This window comes from Eleutherodactylus coqui, chromosome 1, assembly GCF_035609145.1.
Source record: "Eleutherodactylus coqui strain aEleCoq1 chromosome 1, aEleCoq1.hap1, whole genome shotgun sequence".
Classification (NCBI taxonomy): domain Eukaryota; kingdom Metazoa; phylum Chordata; class Amphibia; order Anura; family Eleutherodactylidae; genus Eleutherodactylus; species Eleutherodactylus coqui.
In genome coordinates, this window is record NC_089837.1 from 437,972,567 (window position 1) to 437,986,168 (window position 13,602).

Genomic DNA, 13,602 nt, shown 5'->3' on the forward strand with positions numbered 1-13,602 from the left:
AAGTTCCTTATTATTACATTTGCTTTCAAGAGTTTGGCCGTTCTTCATACAAAATATGAAAGACAGGATCCTGTGCAGTCGGCTTTTGCAGAATATATGCAATCTGAGAGGAGAGAGGTAACGATGTGAAGAATGTGAGCAACTGGAAATAGTTAAATCAAATACAAAATCTTGCTCTGCAGAGAAAATGGTGATCAAGAGCGAAATATACAAGATTCATCATCTTTCAGGATCTTGTCGGAGTGTGAAGATCCTGACTGTTCTGCACTACTAGTGCTCGGTCGACCTTCTGCTCAGTCTACACACAAGACAGACATCTGGGACACATCCGGCGCTGGTGTCTAGGTTCTATTCCTGTTGCTTTTTATATCCATTGTTTTTGGCATTTGTGGTGATTTGGGGGGAATTTTGCCATTGTAGTGACCTGATCTTACTGGAGTTTATGATTTCACTTCCATGTACAATTTTTCCACATTGACTTTGAAAATCCATAATATGGGTGCAATGTAAAAACCGGGTGGAGTGTAAAGATTCAATAAGTACACAAACATCTACAAGTGTTCATTCCGTTGCATGCAACTCAAAGTGTTCCTGAAGCTCATCATAATCCCTTGCACACAGCCTCTATGGACTGTTGTACAGGCTCCATCGAACTCGGTGTTGAGATACTTAGAGAAGTATTAATTAGAGTTGAGTGAACATACTCTGCCGAGCTTGATGCTCATTCGAGTATTAGCGTACTCGATGGTGCTCATTACTCGAACGAGCATCAAGCCGTGTTCGACCCCGCCCCAGTTTTTGGCCCCTCCCCACATCCAAAAATGCTCGAGTCTCCCCTTTTTTCTCCATATATCGGTATAAGGGCGGATTCACACGGGTGTATTTTGATTTTAGTGGGTTCGCTAACATTTCCTTTTTTTGCACATAAAGAAAAAGCACAGCATGCTCCACTTTTGGGCGCATTTACGGACCAAAGGACCCCGTAGAAGTGCATGTGGGGGGGGTGGGTGAAAATGCACAAGGAGATGCGCAATACGCTGCAAAATTCTGTGGGAAAAAGAACACATCTGGAACTCATTAAGCAAAATAGCCATTTAAATTGGGGCATGGTTGTGTCCCGTACACAAATAACTATGCCATGCAAGCACAAACAGTATAGTAAAATATACCAATATGTGCGCAAAAAGTGCAAAAATGTTTCACTGAGTTGTGCGCAATTGCACATATGCCTGTGTGAAGCTGCACTTAATCAGACAGAGAAAATTATCATGTGAAGTCAGAGATCTATAGAGGTACAGTACAGACCTCAGACACCTCTATAGCAGCCCCATTGGGTTTCATACAAAACTGAGACATAATATGGCCATGTGTATGAGCCCTTAAAAGGGTTGTGCTAAGACAAAACGTAGGATATGGCATAACTTTTTGATTGGTGGGGATTAGACCACAAGAATCCCAACTGTTTCTAAGAAACAGGTGTTGGATGTTGCTATATGAACAGAACGGTGCTGCCAATAGAATAATTTCAACCTGAGCACCGGAGGTAACAGAGTTCAAGAGCTCAGCAATCTCTGGCGCTCCCCATTCAGGATCCCTGTTCTCGAGATCAGTGCGGGGCACAGTGGTTGAATCCCCACTAATCAGGTTATTCTCTATATTGTGGATAGGGGAAAACTTTCTATCTTGGCACAACCCTTTAAGGCAACTGTTTTAAAATGAACAGTCTCTACTGATAGAAGCCTGGGTGAGAAGAATCATTAGATTAGATAATTAGATAATTTTATTATTAAGGTTCCAAGTAGTACTTCATAGAGGTACACCATTAGCTTACTACAAGGCCTGTGGAGAGGCCAAGGAACCCTTCCCCAATCAATAACTCTAGATTCAATGGGTGTGGTAATTCCATCCTACTTCCGAATCTTGGGGGAACCTAGGGCACCAGAAGGCATCTTATTTTAATCTCTCAAGAGGTTGTCCCCTCTTCTGCGTACTTCCCTGGTAACTCACTTTTTCAGCTCTATGGTCAATGACTAAATAAAATACAACTGAGGAATCTAGTCTACAGAAATTAGCATAAAAAACCCTGCAAAGACCATTTCGAGAATTCTACAGTTTCTTTGCGCTGGCATTTCCCTTTAAACACATTTGATATTGTACAGGACTGCTTGGTTTAGTCCCTGTACGGTCTTTAATCATCAGCCAAATGACAGTAGGTTTCTTTCAGTAAATATAAATAAGGCTGTTTTGAATAGTGCCCATTCATCTGCCAGGTGCGGGCACATTGATAGTCTGATACTTGCTAAATAAAAGCTACATAAAATCAGTTTCAGACAGTGTGTAAGACAGTCTGTAATTTACCGTGATGAGTGAAACCACGATGACTTGATCTTTTCCAGCGCTGACAACCAGTATGGAAGAACACACAATGGAAATAAACCGGGTCCGCACATTCCAAAGCCGCAAAAAATGGGGTCACACAGAGTGCAGAGGACCGGTGAAGCTACACTAAAAATGTTGGCATAACCAAGTCAAAAAATACATAAAAGGCTTCAGTAAATAAAACTAGCAAAGAGTGAAGATCTGAGATATCATATCTATCTGTAAATCTATATGCATTCTGTGTTAGTCCACTTCCTCTGACCTCTCCTTTTTACTAACCTACAGATAATAGAAGGGGGGCAGATAAGATAGTAAGTATGACTGCAGGATCAGACTACACGGAGTATGTTTGTAGTCTGTAACCATGACGACACAGTTCTGCATAGGAGAGGTATTCACAAAATTGTAAAATGACTTCATTTTTAGGAAGCGTGGGGCCACAGAAAAATAGTTGCAGGAGAACACGCAGCCCGATTATGACCATGGGCTGTACATGTACTGCATAGCTGCTAGAGCTTGGAAGACCTAAATCAGTTCTGTCTGGGACTAATAATCCTAATAGCCCCAATAATTTGGGCTCATTTAGATATGACATAGGCCAAAATCTGCACTGTAAAAAACAAATATAAACTTTGAACTTCACAGAGGTCTTAGATAACCTCTTGGTTAACATATTATGTAATAACATTCATTAAAAAGGTACACAAAATGAGTAAAAAAGGATCCAGATCAGTCAAAACTCTACAAATCATATCAAAATGACAGATACAAAATGAAAAACACATTAGAATACTTAAAAACAATAATTTGTCTTGTACTGTATGCACAAAATTATAAAGATAGTATAAAAAACAGCTCTATAATAGGAAACAACTTACAGATTATTGGCATAGCCCAGGTTTGATTGTTAAATCATCATGTCAACAAAATAGCTAAAAAGGTTTTGGCCATTAAAAGGGTATTCTGGGACTTTTACTGTTGGTGACCTAACATCATGAATAGTTGATGAGATCCCCGCCAATCAGTTGATCCTCTGGGTCGCTGTCAGTGTAGCAGGGCCGATCATCATCATCGGTGGTCAGGGCTGGAAGTTTAATAGATGGCCTTACTACCACTGATATCAATGGGAGTGATGTCTTCTAATTACACATCTGGCTCTAACAGCAATAATGAACCGGAAGTGTGATGAAAGCCATCGCTTCCATTCATTTCAATGGGAATGAAGCCACTTATTACTTGGGGCCCTGGTCATCCAGGACATCTGGCCTTGTCGCACTTATAGTGGGATGAAGAATCAGCTAAATGGCAGGGATCTCGAGTGGCGGGCCGCTGACTATCAACTATTGATGACCTATACTGGAGGATAGTTCATCAATTAGTAAAAGTTCCAGACAAACCCTTTATTAGAGTCCTAAAGGGAACCACTTACATCCTATGAGCATCAACTAAGCTGTGGTACTTATAGGACAGGAAACAAGGAGTCTGAGGATATGCTTCTAAGGTTGGGTTCACATGGGACGGATTTGCCGCAGAAATTCCATGCGGCAAATCTGCCAGCGGCTCCTAATCCCGAGATTAGCCAGCCATGTGGATGAGATTTTGCAAAAATCTCGTCCACACTGGGCGGCCAATCCATCACTGGTGGGCGGATCCAGCACGGAATTGTCAGCCGCAGCATGTCAATTCTTTTTTTTTTCCCCCATTGCGTCCTCACTCCTCTCTATGTGGAGAGAAAGCCACAACGGAATGCTGGTGACCGAACTGTGGCTCTTCTGTGGAAATCTTGCGGCTTTTGGAGCGGCCAAGGTGCGAGATTTCCATCCCCGTGGAAACCCAGCCCTAAGAGTATGTTCAGATGGCGGAATTCACTGTGGCATTGCCTAGGTAAATTAGATTTTTTTAAAAGTGCCTTTATGACGCAGTCTTTAGTGCTGATCTACAAGTGCATTTTGCCCTGTCAATGGGCAAAATCCACATGCATAAATGCGATTTTCAGTGTTGGAATTTGCATGTGTATTTTGCCTATTAACAGGGTAAAATCCATGTGCGGATTCACAGTAAAAACCACGCCAGAAAGCCGTGTATTTTGACACTTTTTGAGCCAGAATTCATATAGAATTTGAGTCAGTCTGACTCTCTAGTCAGTGCACGCGGATATGTACTCGATGGGAGTGACTGAAGGAAAGAGTCAAACAGACTGACTGAGTGCCAACTTCCCCTGGTGACATTGTGAGAACGGGGAGTCAGGTAAGTATAAAATGTACATCCCCGGACTCCTTGTTCCCAGTCCTATCAGCACCATAACTTAGTTTATGGCCCTTACAGGACATGACAGGTTCCCTTTATGGCCCCTTTGATCAACCATGAATTTCCCTGAGCATCTGATGAACGAGGAAATGCTTATTCATCGGTTGACTGGGTTATTTATGCTGCCAAAAAAAATGCTTGCTGGTCGGCAGCACACCTTCCCGTGTAAATGTGGAGATGTGCCACCGACAAAGACATTCTATATGGGGATGAATGATCGTAATACCAATCATCTGCCCATGTAAACATTATAAATGACCTCTGATCAACATGCTCATTGCTGGTTGTCGCTCGTTGCCATAGGTAAATGACAACCTTGTAAAATCACCTTAGAGCACTAGTTAAGGGGTTCAAGTGGCCACTATCTGGTCCTAGTACTCACTCCTAATTCCAGTCCTTATGACCCCCGAACAGGCCTGAAGGGGGGAGGGCAACAGGTTTCTCTCAAGTCAGAGCAATAAGATTCATTATGTGGAATCTCTGGAGATCTCCCCTTACTGTAGCGATGTATAGTCAAGCATTCATATTTGGAGAGGAGTTCTGTCATACACATAAATGATACTTCATGTGTAACATACACATCCTCTATGAAGAGCAGTAATTTAGTGTGAGGCTACAGGATGAATTCCATAAAAGTTGCTAAAAGTACTTGTGGATCGTTGTATGTGGATCAAAACTTTGTTCAATGGGTACAGATTTAGCACTCTCTTTTTTAACAATACTTTTTATTGAGTTTTCATTTATACATATAAAGGCACAGCAGTATGGAAAGATTTCCAGTTCTAATCCACAAATGTAGCCACAAGCCTTGCATCTTCTGAAAGGGAATATAAACAGAATAATAGCATTCCATTGTTATTTTAGTTCACAGCTTTCAGTGCTATTTTCAGGAAGAACATTATAAAATGAACAACAATGGCCTGGCCAGGGCCAAACAGTATTTGAAAGGGGGAAAAGAAGGGTTGGATGGTGGGGTGGGGTGGGGGGGTATTCCCTCTCTCTCAGGACCACTGACCCTAGGGGCAAAGGCACCAGGTAATCATGTTTAGGTTAATAGGTTCATCCCCGTCGTAGGAAGGGCATAATTTATCCATGGGGTCTATATATAAAGAAAGTTACCATATTTATCTTCTGCTATCGAGGTTAGCATTTCGTTTATCAGATACCAGTGCATGCGGCGTTTAACTTCAGAGAAGTCCAGAGAGCTTTACACCAGGAGTGGGCAATAGTTTGTTTAGTGGCTAAGAAGAGGAAAGAAATCAATTTTCGAGAATTTGGGGACATATCCTTGATCTTTTTGTTCAACAGGGCCTCCCATGGATTTTTGCGTAGGTTGTGATATGTTACTGAGTAAATTACGGAGTATGTTCCAATCCAAAGTCTTTTGACTCTGGGGCAGGACCACCATATATGGAGCATGTCTCCAGGGAAAGAGCAACCTCGGAAACATTCTTTGGGATAGCCAGGAACCGCGTGTGCAATTCGAGTGGAGACCAAATACCAACGAAGAAGGATTTTATATGAAGTCTCCAACATTAGTATGTCACAAACCCCTTGATTGGTAGAACTCAAATTTAGCACTCTTTAACATGACTGCAGTAACACATTGTGACAATGCGATTAACAGCATTGCAGCACATTGTTGCCATAATGCGTTAAATGTTAAGATTTAATACAACTTTATAAATAATAAAAATAGAAGGACTGAGGAATGGACAAGAGTGGCGCCGCTTCTGAAAGGACAAGCTGGCCTTTGTCTAATCTTGGACAAAACCTTTAAGGCCTCATTCACACGAGTGTTTTTATGTGCCTAATTTAGCAGCGATAAAAAAAATAAAAAAAAAAAAATCGTGAAGCGCTGAAGCATTGGATTCCAATGTAGTCATTCAGATTACAGATTTTTAGCAGCGTAAAAACGTTGTGCCAGAAAAGATAGAACATTGGCGAGCAAATACGATTTTGTACATGGCCGGAACAGAAAGGTCTTGTCCTATCTTCAAATGGGAGTTGCCGAAAAAGGTAGGGTGAGGGAGTTTAGCAGTGTCCCAATGCTGCGAAAACATGACTGCTGGCTCTATTGAGCCATTAGAAGTAATTCCGAGGATCTATGCTGACTGAGGGTTTTCCGGACTGCGGCGTATATACGCAGCAGCTGCTTGTGTGAACGGACAAGAAAACACACATTTTGGCCACGACTTAATCCCAACTATTCTTCGATTTTCAGCCGCGGACAGTGTGAAAACGCATCGCTCGTGTGAATGATGCCTAAAGGTCACACCAGATTTGTCAATGGTCTCAGTTAGATACTATAACTTCAGGAAGATTTCCATGGTGCCATTCTTGTTGGCCTGCAGCCAGAGCTGTTACTAGGGTAGCTGTTCCTAATACCTTCAAGTGTTTCTACATCCGTGACGCCCAAGAGTACTGAGGCGCTTACTTCCTCCAGAAGGAGGAATTGTAATTAGTTACTAACACTTACCGGCCACCTACATAGCAGTGGATCCGGATGAGGAGGTGAGTATCAGACACCTTGCAGGGGCAGCATGTACATGTGCAGTGACTATTGGGCAACTCCATGACGAGCAATAAGTATGACGGTACTTCCTAGACAAGCCCTCCATACTAGGCACTGTCTGGGAAACATTATGGGTCCATTCTAGCTAGGGCACAGAGTAAGTGGGCAGTCTGGCAGATTATGAAGGGAACATTCTAGTAAAGGTTTTAAATGATGCTATGCCCTGGTAGGCACTGAATATAGGCGCAATCAGGAAATCCTCAAAACATGAGCTGTCGGGAGGTTGTGTTTGGGAAACACTGCATTAACCCTTTCCAATCCAATTTGTATCCTGGTTTTCCTACGGGGCTTACTCTTTTTCTGATGTTATACAATAGCGCTATATGCTGGCTAAAGCCAGTACTGCATGAAGTGACACGTTGGATAGGCTCCGACAGCAGAGAGACTGGCAATATACAGTAAGAGAACCCCGACAGACGTCTTCCAACATCGGAGCTGTACAGCCTTAAATCATAATGTCTTCACAGGTCAGACAGTGGATTGGAAAGGGTTAAAAGGATGCCATTATACACTACGCGATGCCACCTACTACGCAATGCCATTTGTTTTAAGCAGTACACCAGTCAGATAGAGGAAGATACTAATTTGTCCTTCATTTGATAATGGAGGCATGCTTAGCACGGATGTTAAGAGCTTTCCCAACATACACGCTAAACATAGGAGAAAGCCATAATGTGAACCCGGCCTCAGTGTAGGACACGTCAGTAGGTATTTTGTATGGAAGCTAATTAGCTTCTATGGTGGTCCCCCGCAATCGTAGAATCTGGCAATGTGATCATTGGAATAACAGGATTTGTCACATGACAGAAGTGTTACTTTCTAAACGGTTTCCTTTCTCCCTGTAAATAAACACAAGTTATCGAAGTTCTAGATTTTATTTTGAAAAATATACAATTCCAAAGAACAAACCCAATAATATCCAACAATATAACTAGAAATCCTTCCTGCTTCTTAACATATCAGTGGTCCCAAACAGAGTCCCATTAGTAAGGTCTATTTCTCGCTGGTTTAGTCACATCACCCTCTCAGAGCTTTTCTATTTGTAGTTTTTTTTTTTACTAAAAACTATTCTAGAGATAGTATGATTGACGACCAGGAAGACTCATCCATTATTAGCATACACTTCATGTTCTAAAGTCTTTGTAGAAAATGTATAAACCTCTATGAACAAGGTTGGCACTGCGTTTGAAATAAAGCAGCCATGTTTTTCTAAGTCTGTACAACCCCTTGAAGAACTGGGCAACCCCTTTAAGTGCTGTTATTCTTCTTTCGGGTCTGCTTCATGTCGTTTGACCCGCGAAGCCATCAAATGATCCTCCTCTGCTGTTCCTTCAGAAACCTGCCCAGCTCTGCTATATCATCATCGCCAGTCTCTGCCCAGCTCTGCTATATCATCATCGCTAGCATATAAACAGTTAATCCTCCTTGCTCTAAACTCGGCCAAGCATCTCCAGTTTCTGATCAATCATTGTTTCTATATACCCATTTGCTCCCTCATTCTGAGTCTGAGGTTCTGTATTGTCTCTATTTAATAGTTCTGGTTGCCGATTTGCTGGTTTTGAGGATACGACCTCTTGAAACACTGTTCATTGTCCCCATATTTCCTCCTAGTTCTGTTCATGGCTTGTTTTTCCTACCTTCATTGCAAGGGTTATCCCACTTTGAGCTGTCCTGCTGCAGGAAGCAGTCAGCTATGTAAATTGCATAGTGGCCCTAGTTGGTACTGCAGGTTGAGTCCCATCACTTCAATAGGCCTGCAGTACCAACTTGGGCCACTGTGCAATGCACAGCGCTGTCTGCTTTCTACAGTAAAACAACTAGAAGTGGGACAACCCCTTTAAAGACTGTTTTACATTCATTTCTTTCTCTGGTCACTGTCTGGCAACTATTAGATGTTCCACGGGGTCTGTAACAGTTACCGTGTATAATTGTAGAACATGTCAAGCGAGGTGTACATCTAAATCAGAAGTTCTGTTTGGGGTCTCCGATACCGATTCATCCAGAATTTCTGGATGAAATAGTGCAGTATGCAGGAAAATGTCCGAATGAATTACGCAAGTCACACAGATCCCATTGTAGTCAATAGGGTCTGTTCAGCACAGGTAGGTTCAACCACAGGACAGATCAATGCAGCCAGGGATTTCATTTTCCGGATTCCATAATGGCGCAGGAAGACAGAAAGCCGAACAAAGGGCTTATCAGTGGTATGAACTCCGCTTAAGGATAGTTGCACACCACCTGTTTGTGAGGTGTGCCCAAGAGCCTCGGGCGCAACTCGAATCTGACAGCAAATGGTCACAAGTCCGTGTGCTGTCTGATTTACGCAGAGCCAACCCATTAAAATGCATTGGCGCATCCCATTTCTCATCTGTAAAACAGACAGGAATAGGACATGCCACAAGTTATTTCACATAGCCAGTCACTCCACGTGAAAAACCATCAGTGAGCATGTCCTCATAGGTATAATGGGGATGTGTGCTGTCTGAGGACTAACAATGACATCACATAGCCCAAAATACGGTAGTGTGCAAGTGGCTAAAAACACATTGGGGCGTAGTTATTAATACCTCTTACCAAAAATATGCAATTTGACAAAATTGCTAATTTGTTTGTTTTTTTTTTATAAAGTGAGTGTTGTCTAGTGTTAGGCGACACGGACTGTCAGATTTACTATAATTTATGTAAATGCTAACTAAAACCTACACTTGCAGCTGGTGTAGACTTTGTTCTGGTGCACAGAGGTGCTTCCACATGTAATAGAAGCCTTAAATGTCAAGTCAAAAACCAAAGAGTCTAAATTGCTGTATAACCTGTCCACAATAAGTGTGCTAGGAAATGCAAATGTGAATCCTATAGCAGTATATTAAGAAGGGAAATAGTTTTCTGATTTAGGACACCTCTGTTCCATAAAAGGGTTGCCTGGTTTAAAACAAAAACGGAGTTAAGGGGGAAGAGGTCCTAGTACCAGACCTGTGAGGCTACAACATGAGGCCACACAGATACTTATGGTTTCACAGACCCTGCAACTTTATTGTAAAGTTGCACTAATTAAAAAGAATGGGTTATTACAAGCGGTGTTCTATATTCTCTGCCATCTTTTACGCCGAGTCCATAATGAACGTCTCAAAGTCTGGATCCAGATCTGAAACAAGCGCATCCACAAAGTCATCTACTGACGGACACTTCTGAAGCATGCCTGCAAAAAAACAGATCTAAGCATTAATAGGTAGTGGGACACATTAAATAACGTTAAAACCTTTATCCTGCACTGAAAGAGCCCAACAAGGGGAAACAGTCTCTCTGTAGTTAGCAGTTGTGCAGTACAGTGCAGTACTAGTACCGGGTGTTTCTGGTGGTGGAATGCACCACTCACTAACATAATATAGTGAAAGGGATTGGAGTTGGTCATAGGTCCTAAGCCAGCAGCCATGTGCTTACAGAACCAGGGATGATGTCACCGTCATGTGATAAGTCACCGAGGCTCTGAGCTCCACCTCTGATCACGACGGTGACATCATCACAGGTCCTGTAAGCACACGGCTGCTGTCAGGCTCTGCATGTTTTAGGACCCGCTATGACGTCTCAGTCATTTGATCAGGGGCGGAGCTCAGAGCCCTGGTGACAGATCTAATGATGGTCACATCACCACATGTAACTCACACAGTCACTCACAGACAGGTGGTTGTTAGCATTTTGACTAACCCCTGTTGAACTGGGAGTATGAAATTAGTAATTCATGGCTGCCATGTATATTTCAACCTCTTAAGTTTGTTCTCTGTAGGTTCAGAAGCCCACATGTGCTTTCTCCATCATTTTATCTCATCTAATTAAAATGTTCGCAAAGTGATAGTGAGGAGTCTGAGTAGAGGTTGCCTGCTTAGTACAGTTACCTGTTATCACAGAACTATATTAACAAGCCACCCTAACACTCTTGTTAATGTAATTCTGTGATTACAGCAGCCTCTGCACTGAGCAGGAAACTGACTCATCACTATCACTTTGTAGGTTCAGAACCCCACATGTGCTTTTTCCATTATTTTAGCTCAAGTCTATTTAGAATATTCACAAAGAACAAACTGAAAAGGTTGAAATACACATGGTGGCCATGAATTACTCATATTATACTCCTAGTCCAACAAGTGTGTAAACTAGAGATGAGCGAACGTGTTCTTAACGAACACTTACGCACCCGGACACCGGCTTTGCCGAGGACTTCAGTGTCCGCGCGTAAAGCTTCGGCGGGCGGCGGGGGCGGGGAGAGGCGCGGCGGCGCGGGCGGCAGCAGCGGGGAACAGGGGGGAGCCCTCTCTCTCTCCCTCTCCCCCCCACTCCCCGCCGCACCCCCCCGCGCTGCCACGGCGACCCCCGAACTTTTTTCGCCCGAGCACGGAATTGCTCGCAAAGTTCGGTGTTCGGGCGAAAAGGGGCGGAGCCGAACACGTTCGCTCATCTCTAGTGTAAACCCGTCTCCCTCCCTCTCCCTGAAATTGAACAATCACTCTCTGTAAAAGGCCACAAACAGTCATTAGTACGCTAATAACTTGCTGTAGCAATTATTTTGAGCGACTATTCAGACGATAGTTGTCCCATGTAAAGTCACCCTTAGACACAAACACATCTTGTAATTCCCTGTCAGGTAAAGATATTTCCAGTTATTTTAGCCACCTCTGTATCATCTCTCAGCAGGGAGGAAGTAAAGCGCTGCAGTACAAGTTTTCTCCTATATTTCCCCTATACTGAAATCACATTTTAAGTGGATCACTGAAAGATCACTTTAACATATAGTTGCTCTTGTTAGGCAGACCGTGGATAAAGACATCCCACTCAGTTTGGAACATGATTCTGGTAACAGTGTACAGAAGAACTAGAGATTGATCCAGTAAGTGTGAAATTTTCTTAGTGTCAATTTTCCATTTAGTATTGATGTATAGTGACTAGAGATGAGCGAGCGTACTCGGCCACGCCCCCTTTTCGCCCGAGTACCGCGATTTTCGAGTACTTCCATACTCGGGCGAAAAGATTCGGGGGGCGCCGTGGGTGAGTGCAGCGGGGAGTGGGGGGAGAGGGAGAGAGGGCTCCCCCCTGTTCCCTGCTGCTTCCCCCAGCGCCACCACGCCTCCCCCCGACCCCCCCCCCCCGAATCTTTTCACCCAAGTACTCGAAAATAGCGGTACTCGATCGAGTAATTACTCGAAACGAGTACGTTCGCTCATCTCTAATAGTGACTTCACTGAGCTGTAAAATATGTAGACACCTCATAACTACAGTGAGACCAAAATACTGTAGATGAAAACTGAGACTTCACAGAAAGTAGTTTTTCTCCTTGTGGAGAGCCAGCTCATACAGAGTCTTGAGAGCAGAGCATCCTGGGACAAGGTATGCAAAGTAGATCTCCTAATAAAGTGTGTGTGTGTGGGGGGGGGGGGGGGGGGGGGGGAGGAACGCTCCCTCTAATGCCGCCTAAAGTCGAATCAAAGCAAGCCGAAAAAGTATGGATCCGCTCGTAGGTTGTCCAATTTAGGCCATCAGGATTTAGAAGGATCTGTTTGAAAATGCATGCATCAAGTGTTAACACAAGCCATGATGCGATTGTGAACAGAGGCTTAAAAGTATTATTGACTCTGCCTCGGGAACTTTTCAGCACCCTGTAGTAAAACTATATGAAACCAGGTAGCTGTTCAAAATCTAACCAACGACGCCTCACTTGGGTCTTGAGAGTTTTGTTTCTTTTGCAAAAAGATACATCCAGTACCCAGAAAAACCTGGTGCTTTCCTGAAACTTGGCATAAGCTGGCACTATCCCTGGAGCCAGAACTTGAAGCACTTTACAGACTCCTTTGCTGCTTTGATGTGGTTCTTTACGAAAATAAAAAAAAAATCCTCCCATGTAAAAGTAAACATGACCTCGTTGTGGACCGCCACACCTTGTGTACATCATGCAAAATAGAAATGCCTTCAACAATTTGGCTTTTCTCGGAATAATTATAGGCAGTGTTTATTAAAAAATACAATCTCTGCCCTCTATCCTTGAACAAACATTGCCGGAGCCATTCCCCGAGCCAGCCTGCAGCTCTGACAGTTGAATCGGCAGCAGGCAACGAGAAGAAAGAGCCGCAGGCAGTAAAGAGCAGTTATACAGATTGTTCCCTGATACATGCAGTAAGCTGCTTTATGCAAGTAAAGGCACGAAGAATCAATAGTATCAGCATTAGCTCCGACGTCCAAATAAAAATCTAATTACTAACATATTCCCGGTAGAAGATCGTTATAAAGAATGCAGATAGAATCTTGTTTAACCTCTACATTCCAAAGACCATAATACAAAAGTGAACACTCATCCA

The 13,602-nt window shown here is 43.1% G+C and overlaps 1 protein-coding gene across 1 annotated transcript in view; it reads right to left on the reverse strand.

The window, feature by feature from the left end:
* Window positions 1–8,117: 8,117 nt before the first annotated feature.
* The window catches only part of MIPEP (mitochondrial intermediate peptidase), a 75,858-nt gene continuing 70,373 nt past the window's right edge, over window positions 8,118–13,602 (reverse strand). Inside the window, exon 19 of the mRNA XM_066582271.1 lies at window positions 8,118–10,457. Within this exon, the coding sequence (XP_066438368.1) occupies window positions 10,360–10,457 (98 nt within the window). The 3' untranslated portion in view covers window positions 8,118–10,359. The remainder of the gene's footprint in view (window positions 10,458–13,602) is intronic.